The sequence below is a fragment of the Dreissena polymorpha genome, chromosome 10 (genome assembly GCF_020536995.1).
Source record: "Dreissena polymorpha isolate Duluth1 chromosome 10, UMN_Dpol_1.0, whole genome shotgun sequence".
In the NCBI taxonomy this organism is placed as follows: domain Eukaryota; kingdom Metazoa; phylum Mollusca; class Bivalvia; order Myida; family Dreissenidae; genus Dreissena; species Dreissena polymorpha.
Genome location: NC_068364.1, coordinates 29,410,910 through 29,426,059, shown reverse-complemented (window position 1 = coordinate 29,426,059; position 15,150 = coordinate 29,410,910). Strand labels below are relative to the sequence as shown.

Below are 15,150 nucleotides of genomic sequence, written 5' to 3'. Positions count from 1 at the left end.
CTCTGTGCGTCAGTCAGTCAGTCAGTCAGTCAGTCAGTCAGTCAGTCAGTCAGTCAGTCAGTCAGTCAGTCAGTCAGTCAGTCAGTCAGTCAGTCAGTCAGTCAGTCAGTCTGTCTGTCTGTCTGTCTGTCTGTCTGTCTGTCTGTCTGTCTGTCTGTCTGTCTGCCTGTCTGCCTGTCTGCCTGCCTGCCTGCCTGCCTGCCTGCCTGCCTGCCTGCCTGCCTGCCTGCCTGCCTGTCAGCTTTTCTGAATCCTGCGATAACTTTAAAAGTTCTTCATATTTTATCATGAAACTTGAAACATATATAGATGGCAATATGGAGATTATGCATGTCCTTTCATTTTGATCCTATGTCAATAATTCTGGTTGCTGTGGCAACAACAACAATTTTTTTTTACTGACAATGGTGGAGTTTCACCGGTAGAGGACCATATTGCTTGGCGATCTCTTGTTATTTGTGGGAAATTTATTTCGTTGATATTGTGGGTTAACAGATCCACAAATTTAACACAATCACATCCAAAAATAACTGACACAAATTCCTCTTAATTTTTCAAAATCATCAAGAATTTTCATGTCTATAAAAAAGTATTTTTTAAGGAAAACTACAAGACAATTTGTAAACAATTTTACAGTATACAAAATTCATGCTTCATGGCTGTTTTTACATATGCAGGATGTATTGTTGTGTGGTCTTCTTTGGAACATATTTCTTAGCTAAATTCTATACTTGTTTTCATGCTCCCCCAAACAATTTTGGGGGGAGCATATAGTTGCCGCTTCGTCTGTCTGTCCATGTGTCCGTGAGTCCGTGTGCACAATATTTGTCTGGGCTATTTCTCAGCAACTAATGACCGGAATTCAATGAAACTTTGTGGGAAGCTTCACTACCCTGAGGAGATGTGCATATTATCAGCGGGATCTGGTCGGATGATTTTTCACAGAGTTATTGCCCTTTGAAATTTTCCATTAACTGTACATATAGTGCAATTCTTGTCCGGGCTATTTCTCAGCAATTAATGACCGGAATTCAATGAAACTTTATTGGATGCTTCGCTGTCAAGAGGAGATGTGCATATTATCAGCGGGTTCTGGTCGGATGATTTTTACAGGGTTATGGCCCTTCGAAATTTTCCATTAACTGTACATATAGTGCAATTCTTGTCCGGGCTATTTCTTAGCAACTAATGACTGGAATGCAATGAAACTTTATGGGAAGTTTTACTTTCAAGAGGAGATATCCATATTATCAGCGGGTTCTGGTCGAATGATTTTTTACAGAGTTATGGCCCTTTGAAACTTTATATAAAAAAATTCTTGTCCCCCCAACTACTGTGCCCTCAAGACGTTTCCTTTTATCTGAATATATTGTGCAATATTGTGACAAAAAAAAACTTTTGGGAGCATCACCCGTCTCCGACGGTTTCTTGTTCTTGAATGTTATTGAATCTAAAGGTTTGCTGTTCTTTTCCGCAGTGCCTGGCCCACCAAGGATTATCTGGTTCCCGTTTGTGTCCTTCAATAATGCGACCATAGAATGGGAGGAACCAGAAGAACCTAATGGCATCATTCTTGGTATGTTACTCTGCCAGTGTGTTGTTTTCACCATTTTTGGAATTGGGTTGGGGCTCTTTAGATGGGGAAAATTGTGAGTGTTTTTTTTACTAAAATTGGGAAACTGTTGTTTTTTTTGCTTATAAATACTTAAAAATGGATTATACAATTGTTTTAAATATTATATTGACAAACAAGTTTCAATTAATACAGCTGGTTATGGAGATTAACTGAAATTTGAGATTTATTTACAAAAACATGTTGTTTTTTTTAACTTAAACATCAAAATTTTAGGCAAAAAATATGGGAAAATATATAATTTTGAGGATGGACATTGGGCTGAATATCGGCCTAAAATTTTACCAAAAAACCCAAATAGTGTGCCAAATAGTTCAATATAGGCAACATGTTGACCCAGATTTTACTGTGCAGTCAAACAGTTTTTTCTGTTAAAGGTAGTCCTTCTGAGCGAATTTCCAGTTCAGGTAGAAAGTGTCATCCTTGACCAGCCTGTGCAGAATGAAATTGAAGAATTTGTTGCCTTGAACAAGGCTTATACATTATTATGTCTGCATTTCAGCATACCTGGTCTCGTGGCGAGTGTCCGGAAGTTCAGACCCGCTGAAGAACGTGACAGTGGGTGCTTCAGAGCGCAAGTTGACGGCAGAGAACCTTCAGACACAGGCTTACTATGAGTTCTATGTGACCGGTCAGACCGTCAAGGGTTGGGGAGAGAGGGCCATGGTGGAGGTGTTTACAATGAGCAACCGCAGTGAGTAGTGCATGGATTATTTCCCCTTCTTTTGATGGGGCTCTTTGTTTAAATGTCACTTTTTTGGTGAAGAATATTCAATGTTAGGGAATGAAATACACTGGGGGTAAGATTAGTGTCAGCAGCAATATGCTTCATTTGAAAAGGCTATGGAAGAGGTGTTTACAATGAGCAACCGCAGTTAGTAGTGCAATGGCTGACTCAACCTTCCAGGGCCCTTATTCACCAAACAATAAGTAGACTTGAGTCTACAATAAATAATATTCTATAAACTGGAAAATTTAAGGTTTTCACAATGAGTTAATGCAGTGCGTAGTGCACTCTGACTTTCCATGCCAGGGCCTGTGTTCACCAAACAATTCTTAGATTTAATTATGTGAACTATATAATATTCTTTAAACTGAACAATTAAAAAAATGCTTTAATTTTGCATCACATTTGGCATTAATCACTGCTATGTTCATCATTCTTCTTGTAGAGCCTGTACATATGAAAAATATAATATTTTTATTGGTTTTAGGTCTTGTTTTTATTGTTAAGAATAATATTTTATTGGTGAATACGGGCCCATGACATGTTTCCCTTCTTGGTATGGGACCTTTTGTGTTATTGCATTTTTGAGTGAAGAATATTCAAGGCTTTGGAATGAAAAATTCTGGGGTATTATCTGTTTCTGAGGAAATATGTTTGAAGAGAAAAAATATTTTATTTGTTAATGTAACCTTTTTGCATGATAGCATTGGCAGCCAAAAAAACAGAAAGTGAATTTAAAGTTGTGAAGTAAATGTGCGTATTTGCTTTAAGGCTCAGGATTCTGTTTCATATTTATAAATGTTTAAAATTGTATGACTGTGGCAATGGCATTGGCCTATGTGGTCTTATGTGGCCCTTCTCTAAACAAAAAATACCATAAAAGTGGAAAGGATCGTCCCTGACTAGATGTGCAGAGTGCAAAGGTTATTCAGGGACTACATTTTTTGCCTAGAATATATTTTTCTCTGTAAGAGTATGCCTTTAAACACAAAATACAATGATAGCAGAAAGTTTCGTCCTTGATTCTGTGCAGACTGCACAGGCTTATCTGGGACGACATTTTCCACACATGCATTAAGCCCAATTTTCCTATGTCTGTGTGCCAGGCCCTCCTCAGAGCCCCAGCAAGCCGGATATCCAGGCCTCGTCCGTTCTTGCCCGCTCAGTCACGATCAGCTGGACTCCCGGGCACGCCAATGGCTACGGACCTATCCGCAATTTCACGGTACTGTATCGGAGCATGCCGAGTGGAATCTGGACCAGCGTCCCTGGAACAATCCTGCATACGAAGACCACCTACAATGTGAAGGGGTACAAATTCAGGATTAACATATAAACCACTTATTTGTATTATGCCAGTAGTTTTTAGCTCGATGTTTTCGGAGAAAACCCGAGGTATTGTCATAGCCAGCTCGTCGTGTCGTCCGCTGTCCGACGTTCGCGTTGTGCTAAAACCTTAACATTTTGTTAAGGTTTTGAACATTACCTGTAAAATCAAATTGCTTCCCCCTACAACTTTGAAACTTCATATGTAGATGCACCTTGATGAGTTCTACAGGCCACACCCATTTTTGGGTCACTAGGTCAAATGTCAAAGTCACTGTGACCTTAAAAAAAAAATTCTGACAAGCTTTCATTTATTCAAAACTGCACCGGTAGCCGAGCGTGGCGCCTGTTATGCGGTGCTCTTGTCTTCCTTTATATATTGTCTGAAGTTTTGTAAATGTATATAGTGTCAGTAGTTTTCTTCATATTTTGTAAACTATTTTTAGGACTATGAAAAATTGAGGAATTGAAATGCATGAACATGTTGTCAATTTTAGTTAAAGAACTCATTAAATTCTTGTTAAAGTTTTTCACTACAGGTATTGGGTAATTTACCATCTTTAATAATACGTGAAACACATTTGTTGAACAAGTGAAAACTATTGTCCAAATAAGTTTTAGTTCTCTAAATTAACATATACAAAGCTAAAAGGATGTGAGCCTTTGATTGTTATAAGTAAACATTTGTGATTTTGATATGTACTCTAAATTAAAATGGGCTGTGCTCTGTGAAAAAGGGGTTTGATGCAGGTGCGTAAAGTGTTGTCCCAGATTAGCCTGTGCAGTCTGCGCAGGGTAATCAGAGACGAAACTTTCCACGTTATGATATTTTTTGTTTAAAAAATCTCTTAGCAAAAATCAAGTTCAGGCAGAAAGTGTCGTCCCTGAAAAGCTAGTGTGGACTGCACAGGCTTATCTGGGACGACATTTTACTCACATGCTTTAAACCCCCTTTTCACAGAGAGCGGCTCAAATATTATCTAAAGAAGTGTGAGACTATGACTTTTCAATTTTACTTTTGTGATTTTGAATATTTTTCAGGCTGAATCCAAATACAAATTACGTGTTCCAAGTTGCAGCCACAAATGACGTGGGACGCAGTCCATTCAGTCAGCAGTCAGACGAAGTCAAGACATTAGAAGATGGTTGGTGCTTTGGTTTTAACATTTATGTACTTACCGTTTTTAGCTCTTCTGGCCAAAGGCCTGAAGAGCTTATGTGATGGCGTGATTTCCGTCGTCCGTGCATGCATTAGACTTTTGAACAGGGCTCAACATTAACAGTTGTCCTATTGCCCCTGGCAAGTAAAAGCTGGGTCCGGGTAAGTTATTATGCCCCCCTTCGAAGAAGAGGGGGTATATTGCTTTGCTCATGTCGGTCGGTCGGTCGGTCTGTATGTCGGTCCGTCCACCAGGTGGTTTCCGGATGATAACTCAAGAACGATTGGGGCTAGGATCATGAAACTTCATAGGTACATTGATCATGACTCGCAGATGACCCCTATTTATTTTGAGGTCACTAGGTCAAAGATCAAGGTCACGGTGACCCGAAATAGTAAAATGGTTTCCGGATGATAACTCAAGAACGCATACGCCTAGGATCATGAAACTTCATGGGTAGATTTATCATGACTCGCAGATGACCCCTATTGATTTTGAGGTCACTAGGTCAAAGGTCAAGGTCACGGTGACCCGAAATAGTAAAATGGTTTCCGGATGATAATTCAAGAACGCATACGCCTAGGATCATGAAACTTCATGGGTAGGTTGATCATGACTCGCAGATGACCCCTATCGATTTTGAGGTCACTAGGTCAAAGGTCAAGGTCACGGTGACGCGAAATAGAAAAATGGTTTCCAGATGATAACTCAAGAACGCATACGCCTAGGATCATGAAACTTCATGGGTAGATTGGTCATTACTCGCAGATGACCCCTATCGATTTTGAGGTCACTAGGTCAAAGGTCAAGGTCACGGTGACCCGAAATAGTAAAATGGTTTTCGGATGATAACTCAAGAACGCTTTTGCCTAGGATCATGACACTTCATAGGTAGATTGATCGTGACTCGCAGATGACCCCTATTGATTTTCAGGTCACTAGGTCAAAGGTCAAGGTCACAGTGACAAAAATCGTATTCACACAATGGCTGCCACTACAACGGACAGCCCATATGGGGGGCATGCATGTTTTACAAACAGCCCTTGTTTTATAATCTAGTTGTCCGCCTAGGCAAGTGCAAAAAAGAACAAAGAGCATTTAATTTAGACTTTAATTGCTGTATTCATTTTGTTAAATGTGCAAAAATAAAAAAGTTTCGTGGTGTATCATTTTGATCTTTATTATGCATATAGTTGCCGCTTCATCTCTCCGTCTGTCCTTCCGTCCGTGTTTCTGTCCGTGCACAATTTTTGTCCGGGCTATTTCTCGGCAACTAATGACCGGAATTCAATGAAACTTTATGGGAAGCTTCACTACCAAGAGGAGATGTGCATATAACAGCGGGTTCTGGTCAGATGACTTTTCACAGAGTTATGGCCCTTCGAAATTTTCCATTAACTGTACATTAAGGGCAATTCTTGTCCGGGCTATTTCTCAGCAACTAATGACCAGAATTCAATGAAACTTTATGGGAAGCTTCACTACCAAGAGGACATGTGCATATTATCAGCGGGTTCTGGTCGGATGATTTTTCACAGAGTTATGGCACTTTGAAATTTTCCATTAACTGTACATATAGTGTAATTTTTGTCCGGGCTATTTCTCAGCAACTAATGACCGGAATTCAATGAAACTTTATGGGAAGCTTCACTACTAAGAGGAGATGTGCATATTATCAGCGGGTTCTTTGCCCTCAAGACGTTTCCTTTTATCTGAAAATATAGTGCAATATTGTGACAAAAAAACTTTTGGGAGCATCACACGTCTCAGACGGTTTCTTGTTAAAAAAATATGAGGTTTACAGTTTATGTGATATTTCATATTTGGGCAAGTGGCTTTATGTTTAGGGCAAGTAGATTTTCTAAGTTGTTTTTTAGGTTAATGTTGAGCCCTGTTGAAGTGGGGTATTTTTGGAAATACATACCCCTGCCATTCCATTTAATTTTCTTTATTTAAAACTTATTTAATCTAACTTTATTAAAAAAAGGGAGCAACTTTCAGATTGTTTTGAACTTGTCAGTTACCCTAATAGCCTATAATTCATTAAATTGTCTTAAAATTGCTTGATTGCAGATTAGCGTAGTGGAGATTGCCAAAGTCATCCCTTCGTTATTCTTTCATAGTCGCTTGTTTTTCAATTTGTTGCCTGTCATATGCACTACCCATGATTATATCCCTGTTTTTCCTATATATCCAGAAGTTGAATTTATGTGGTAAAATCTCAAGAAATATTTATGCGAATGATCAGATTGCCGGTATCTGGTATTAAGTTCATGTTTTTTGTTACAGCTCCGGAAGGTGCACCCCGTTATGTGAAGGTTGATCGTTTGAACACCACGTCTGTCAGAGTCTCATGGGAGGTAAGAAAGCAAGCCTGCTGTGTGTGTGTGTGGGGGCCATAAGCATGTGCGTAAAGTGTCGTCCCAGATTAGCCTGTGCAGTCAGCACAGGCTATTCCTGGACAACACTTTCTGCTTTAATGGCATGTGTGCATGAGTGTGGGTGTTAATATGTAGTATCAGTACTATTGGTTGATATGTGGAAATACTTTTATAATTAATATCCCTTCTAATTAATGAGTGGAAATCATGTTCATTACTTGGAAGTTTTTCAAATATTTAAGCAAAATGCTTTGGTGCATGGTGAAAGACTTGTAAACAAAAAACATCTGGTAAATTTCTGTTTAATATCCATGTACTTCTTAAAAATAAGAAAATAAAAAATATTGAAAGGTAAAAATTAAGGTGTTTCCATTATAAATTGGCACAAAAACGTATTGGGTTATGACGATTTTTTCCAGAGCCATGCTCAGATTGTATTGTTTCATTTATTTACGATGTTAATCTTTACTTTGTTCCCTAGCAACCGTTACCAAGCACCTGGAACGGCCAGCTGCTGGGCTACTACCTGCTGTATCGCCAGGTGGAGAACACCAACTACCAGGAGGTGCACATCCCCCTGGCACAGACCAGTAGGGAACTCGTGGGCCTCGAGAAGTTTGTCAACTATGAGTTCCAGGTCAGCCATTGTTTTACCTACAATTTTTTCATACATTTTTTGCATACATTTTTTTTCATAGATTTTTATAAACATTTTTAGCTCACCTGAGCACAACGTGCTCATGATGAGCTTTTGTGATCGCCTTTTGTCCGTTGTCCGTTTTGCGACGTCAACATTTGCCTTGTTCACTCTCTAGAGGCCACATTTATTGTCCAATCTTCATGAAATTTGGTCAGAAGATTGGTTTGAATAATATCTTGGATGAATTCGAAAATGGTTACGTTTGCTTGAAAAACAAGGCTGCCAAGGGGCGGGGCATTTTTCCTTATATGGCTATAGCAAAATCTTGTTGACACTCTGGAGGCCACATTTATTGTCCGATCCTCATAAAACTTGGTCAGAAGACTCATCCCAATGATATCTTGGACGAGTTTGAAAATGATGTCGGTTGTTTGAAAAACATGGCCACCAGGGGGGGCGGGACATTTTTCCTTATATGGCTATAGTAAAACCTTGTTAACACTCTAGAGGCAACATTTATTTTCCGATCTTCATGAAACTTGCTCAGATGATTTGTCCCAATGATATCTTGGATGAGTTAAAAAATGGTAACCTTGGCTTGAAAAACATGGCTGCCAAGGGGCGGGGCATTTTTCCTTATATGTCTATATATGGCTTTAGTAAAATCTTGTTAATTTTCTAGTTTGCTCAATCTTCATGAAATTTGGTCATAACATTGGTTTCCTGTGTAGTAAAGTTTGGTTTTATTATGTCAATATTATGTGACATTAACTGTGTTATGTAATTTTTCATAACGCAGAATTTTCATAGTTAACATAACTGTTTTAGTCATTTACACTTATGATAAGCCTTTCAATTAAGAGATAACTGAAAGAAAGACAACATGTACATGATTTTGCAGTATTTATGCAGTATTTATCTCCCTTGTTAAACCTGGTTCAGTAATCTATTTTTAGTTCTGCTCTGGAATTTGGGAAGATATTGATCATTGATAAATGCACTGTTGTGAGGGAGATTTGACTACTCTACAATTGATCTCATCTAAACTGTATAAAATAAGCTGTTTTGGCTGATTTAAACACCTCTTGATGCTTTCTTGAAAAGTTAACAGCTCTTGAAAAAGGTTGGAATGTTGAAATAATTAAACTCTAAATTATTTTTAACACCAGCATCAAGACATTTTGGCATTATTTTTTTAAGTTATTCTTATTATTTAGATTATTTTTATTTGGCATTTTCTAAATTAGAAAGACTATTCTATTTCAATAACTGTAGTAGATTTTTCTTATTTTTACATTTGATTCACTGAAGTTTCCTTATCTCCATAAATATTGTTCTTTAGATTAAATTTTGTAAACTAGATTTTTGAAGCACTTTCTAGACTAACAGTAACTTTTATTTAAATCAGTTTTTTTGACAGATTTTGAACTTCTTTTTACATTCATTAAGGTATTTGCTGTATGTTGTTCATTTTTGTAACGATACTTAGATTCTTTAGACTTGGCTTGTACCTGTTCTTAATTTTCTGTCATTGTTCTTCATTTTCCGAGTTCTTGGAATAATTTTTTTATATTTTTGTTAAGGCTGCCTTGGTTTTCACTTATAAATAATTTTTTTGAGTGTATTTAGGCATCCCTGACTGAACGCCTTTAGTTAATTGAATTACAACCAGTCAGTATATTCATCCTGACCGGAAATAAGAGTTTTGCAAACAAATATTTCCGCATTACATTAGTGCTTACAAAGTTACATAACTTGTTACCGTCCTGTGACCGGTTCATTTGAGTAAGTAAACGAGACCGCACTTCGACACCAGGATATGACAGTTGAGTTTGATAATGGTTTGGATTGGTAAAAAAACATGGCCGCCAATGGGGGGTCTTTTTCTTTATATTTATATTTTAAAAAAGCTTGTGAACACTCTAGAAGTCACATGTTTTGCTTAATCATCATGAACTTTTGTCAAAACATTAGTTATGTGGATGTTTCGGACGAGTTTGAAAATGGTCGTGATCAGTGAAAAAACATGGCCACTAGGGAGTGGGGCAGGTTTCTTTATATGTATAAAGTGACAACATGTGAACAGTCTAGCAGACACATTTTTTCCCAATCTTCATGAAATTTGGACATATCTTGGAAGAGTTAAAAAATTGTTCAGGTCTGTTAAAAAAACATGGATCGCCAAGGGGCCATTTGTTGTTCATTCTTCATGATACTTGGTTAGAACATTTGTTCCATTGATATCTTGGGCTGCAAAGAACAGGTCATTTCTTTTTATCTCAGGTGAGCGACTTTGGGCCTTTTAGGCCCTCTTGTTTGACATGCATTTTGAACTAGGGATCTTATTTACCTATGATGAAAACGAGAAATGATCTGACATTGAAGAAAATTGCTTTTTTTATGTATTTTTAAATGAAAAAGTATAAACATAAAACTGTTCACAACTAATGCATGTTTAATGTGGGTTGTCTGTATTGTATTTTGGGCCTGTGGCTTTTAATTAGGAAATAGATGGTCCTGTCTTGTCTCTCCACCATCTTTTGTTTGTATGAGTTGCTTCGAAGCTTTGATTGGAGTCATGGCATTCCTTACAAACAATTTAGATTTTTATTCTCACGCGTTCATAATGATATGCTAGAAATTAGTGGTTCATATTTCCAATAGTTAAAAGTATATTTTTACCCCAATTTAATTTAAATATTCCAATTTGTCTTTTTTATGTTTAGAAATTATATGTCCGAGAAAGTCCAGGAGACAATTTGTATGGAAAGTATAGTGTATGGAGAGTTTCAAAGTATAGTGTATGGAGAGTTTCAAAGTATAGTGTATGGAGAGTTTCAAAGTATAGTGTATGGAGAGTTTCAAAGTATAGTGTATGGAGAGTTTCAAAGTATAGTGTATGGAGAGTTTCAAAGTTATTATATCCATTTTACTGATATGTTTGCAGTGATTTTTTAAATAAAAATAACAGCCTCTTAAAGGCTGTTTCCCAATGGCAAAAAGTAACATTTTTTCCCCAAAATGTGACCAAATTTCCCCCCAAAAGATGCCAATTTTTTTTAGATAAACACGTTTATTATACAGCAATATATTATTCAGTAGCAATATAATATAAATTGCACAATGCTGTTAAACACTAACTAATAAGCAATTGGAATATAATTTATATTATTAATTATAATCATATGAATAATGTTTTTATTTTTCCCAATTTCATGGTTTAAAGCCCCTTTTTCCCAATCCAAATCACAGGTTGTTAACTATAAAGCAAAACAAATCACTGCAGGTCCAAGTCTACAATGGGATCAGCCGCGGTCCGTCTAGCACCCCTGTGGTTGTGTATGTGGGAGAGGCCGGTAAGTCTTGTGAAGCCTTTGTTAAGAAATTGACAGTGTTCTCCAGAAAAAGTTGAGAAGCCAGTTATATTTTTAAAGTAGCCGGCAACTAAAAAATAAAACTGGTGTATTTGCATCATTTCAATCGATATTTTTGGGAATGAAGCCGGCATCAAGATAGAATGTAACCGGTGAAATCGCTGGTCGCCAGTTCTTCCGTAGAACACTGAATTATTTTTTTTATTTTTAGCTCGGCGTTTTCGGAAAAAACCTGAGGTACTGTCATAGCCAGTTCGTCGTGTCGTCCGCCGTCCGCATCGTGCTAAAACCTTAACATTTTGTAAAGTTTTTGAACATTTGCTCTAAAATCAAATTGCTTCCACCTACAACTTTGAAACTTCATATGTAGATGCACCTTGATGTGTTCTACACGCCACACCCATTTTGGGGTCACTAGGTCAAAGGTCAAGGTCACTGTCACCTTTAAAAAAAAAAAAAAAATTCTGACAAGCTTTAATTTATTCAAAACTGCACCGTTGCCGAGCGTGGCACCTGTTATGCAGTGTTCTTGTTTATTTTATCTTATCAGAAAGCTGGATTTTGACATTATATAATAGATGTGTCAATCATATTTATGATAGTTTGAAATATTTTTCAATCATTACTTATGAATATCAGATGTTAAGCTATTAAACCGTTATGGCATGCATGATGATGCTTAAGATTATACATGCATGTTACTTATATATCTGCATAGTACTTATAACTATAAATGAGCTGGGTCATGCAAAAATGGGTCTATTACCATAAGCTTCCAGCATAGCCCAATACTTTTGCGTATTACTGCAGTCGGTCCATTACCTTCGCTGTCCACTTTTAAGTCACGCAAGGCTTTAGTTTAAATCTATTTTTTGCTATATTGCATTGAAAGCCTTAGGCTTATCCAAATGCTCTTGAGTCAACATGGACAAGAACCAGTACTTGGTGTCTTTGGAGGAAATAGAAGGAACGCTTGCAGTGGCGAGCCAACCCGTGACCTCCCGGTCATTAGGCCGACACCATAACCACTACACCATGGCTGACACCATATCCACTACTCCAAGGCTGTGTGGTCTCATAATCAGACGAGGTAGCTTGGTCTGGAGCTTAGCTGTAAGCACTTAGTCATTTACTCATTTGCTTAAAGGGGTTGAAATGGCAAAACTTGATCAGTCATTTGTACAGAAGAAATGCAAAATGTTTCACATTTCAGCTCCGTCTGCACCACCAGTGAATGTCATTGCTATGGCAACCAACTCGACGGATATGAGCATCACCTGGCAACCCCCGCCCAAGGAGACACAGAATGGGGATCTGTCAGGGTATCAGGTGAGATGTACAACAATCTGTGAGTTTAGAACCTATTATTTGTTATGCCCCCGGATCGAATCATCGGGGGTATATTGTTTTGGGCCTGTCTGTCTGTCTGTCATTATACGCCCATACAGTGCTTTCCACAGGATTTTTTTCTGACGCCCCGGGGCTGATAGGGAAGGTTTGGGAGGGGTGTCCCCTCCCGACGTTGATTTTTTAAAAATTTAATGTGTCAATTTACGTTCTATGTTGCGCTATAACTCAAAGAAAAACAGCGTCAAAGGACGTCATTTGGTGCTCTATGACTCTTCAAGAAAATCCCCCAGTCATTAAAAAATACATATAATTTTTTATATTGTTTAATTGTTTTTAAAATTTCCCGCACATATGGTAAAATCTCGACTCGAACGATTCCCACATACATCGGTTCCAACCCGACTCTATTACTAACTACTTTTCAAGTTTCAATTTATTACCCGATAATCCCGTTTATTCCATTTTTATAAAGCACTTTCTGGTAAATATTTACGATAAAAGCTCTCAATTATTTCTTTAACACAAACCTTGCCATTTGTCTATAGTATCAAATAAATTTTAAGTGACTATTTATTGATTTGATTAAATATTGCCTCTGAACACACGTCAATCCCCTTGCTTATCAAGCTGCGATAAACTCTTACTTTGTGCCCGACGCTTATCAAAAATAATGGTCGATAGTTAACCCCCGCCCTCATAAGCATTCGCGTAACCGATTGGACGATGAACATCACAGTTTGACGACTGGAAAGATACCTGATACATACTTGTCAGCATTTAAATGACTGTGTAATGTGGCTAGAATAATCGATATGCGCGTCATGCGCTCCTCTTATTAGTGGATTGTCCATTACTCCATGTGTTGTTTATGGTGATTACTTGTGAAAGTAGGTACCGAGTGCTCTTTTAAAACAGGGAATATTGATACACTGATAGAGAAACCTTAATTTTTTTTTACAATCTCCACTTTCATTTACTGAAAAATACACTGATCGGAAAATTTCAAGAGCCCCGGGGACTCTGATTTCGTAATTCAAGCGCCCCGGTGAGGGATCCTTAAATGGCCTGTGGAAAGCCCTGGCCTGCGCCCATTACTGGTAATGGGGGCTATATAGGAGTCACTTTGTCGGTCTGTCTGTCTGTCCCGAAAATTTCCAAACTTGGTCAGAAGTTGTAACTAGATGATGTCTAGGTCAAGTTTTAATATGGGTCATGCTATGTCAAAAACAAGGTCACAGGGTCACTTAGTGCGTTTTAAACAAAAAGTTTGTCCGGACCATAACTATGTCATTTATTGTTAGATTTTAAAATGACTTGGTACATTTGTTCATCATCATGGGACAGTGTGTCAGGTGAAAGAAGTATGTCAATATCTCAAAGGTCAAGGTCACACTTTGAGTTCAATGGTAAAATGCTTGTCCGGGCCATAACTTTGTCGTTTATTGTGAGATTTTAAAATCATTTGGCACATTTGTTCACCATCATTGAACGGTGTGTCGCGCGAAAGAATTACATTGATATTTCCAAGGTCAAGGTCCGACTGTGAGTTCAAAGGTCAAGATTGGCCATAAATTAGCTTTTCCGGGCCATAACTATGTTGTTCATGGTGAGATTTTAAAATCATTTGGCACATTTGGTCACCATCATTGGACGGTGTGTCGTGCGAAAGAAGTACATAAATATCTCAAAGGTCAAGGTCACACTTTGAGTTCGAAGGTCAAAAATGGCCATAAATGAGCTTGTCCGGGCAATAACTATGTCTTTCATTGTGATATTTTAAAATCATTTGGCACATTTGTTCACCATCATTGGACGGTTTGTCGATATCTCCAAGGTCAAGGTCACACTAAGTTCAGAGGTCAAAAATGGCAATTTATGAGCTTGTCTGGGCCATAACTATGTCGTTCATTGTGAGATTTTAAAAAAATCATTGGACAGTGTGTCACACGAAAGAATTATGTTGATATCTTCAAGGTCAAGGTCACACTTTGAGTTCAAAGGTCAAAAATGGCCATAAAAAATATTTCCGGGCCATAACTATGTCAATCATTGTGAGATTTTAAAATGACTGTACATTTATTTTGTTCACAGTCATTTGATGTTGTGTCATGCGAAAAAATTCAAGAGTCCGAAGGTCAACATGGCCATAAATGATTATGGCATAATAAATTAGCTTCTCTTGTTTTGTGAAGACAGCATGCAAAATAGTCTGTGTCAATGCAGCATGTGGGGGTATACGTCACGTCTGTTTCAAAGCTCTAGTTTTGTCTGTCAATCTGTCTGTCATTCTGTCCCAAAACTTTACCCTTGGTCATAACTTTTGCAACATTGAAGATAGCAACTTGATATTTGGCATGCATGAGTATCTCATGGAGCTGCACATTTTGAGTGTAGAAGGTCAAGGTCATCCTTCAAGGTCAAAGGTCAAATATATGGGTTCAAAGCGGGGCAATAGGGGGCATTGTGTTTCACAATCACAGCTCTTGTTTATCTTTTTATTTTAGCTTGAATTTATCGCAAGTCAAAGGTTTATTGAAACACTTTCTAGCCTGTTTCCCT

The 15,150-nt window shown here is 37.8% G+C and overlaps 1 protein-coding gene across 1 annotated transcript in view; it reads left to right on the top strand.

Moving 5' to 3' along the window:
- Positions 1–15,150, top strand: part of LOC127849004 (protein sidekick-like) — a 54,475-nt gene that overhangs the window by 24,501 nt on the left and 14,824 nt on the right. The window contains exons 22-29 of the mRNA XM_052381731.1: positions 1,478–1,576; positions 2,136–2,327; positions 3,467–3,671; positions 4,728–4,831; positions 7,136–7,206; positions 7,709–7,864; positions 11,154–11,223; positions 12,455–12,570. Coding sequence (XP_052237691.1) covers positions 1,478–1,576; positions 2,136–2,327; positions 3,467–3,671; positions 4,728–4,831; positions 7,136–7,206; positions 7,709–7,864; positions 11,154–11,223; positions 12,455–12,570 — 1,013 coding nt within the window. The remainder of the gene's footprint in view (positions 1–1,477; positions 1,577–2,135; positions 2,328–3,466; positions 3,672–4,727; positions 4,832–7,135; positions 7,207–7,708; positions 7,865–11,153; positions 11,224–12,454; positions 12,571–15,150) is intronic.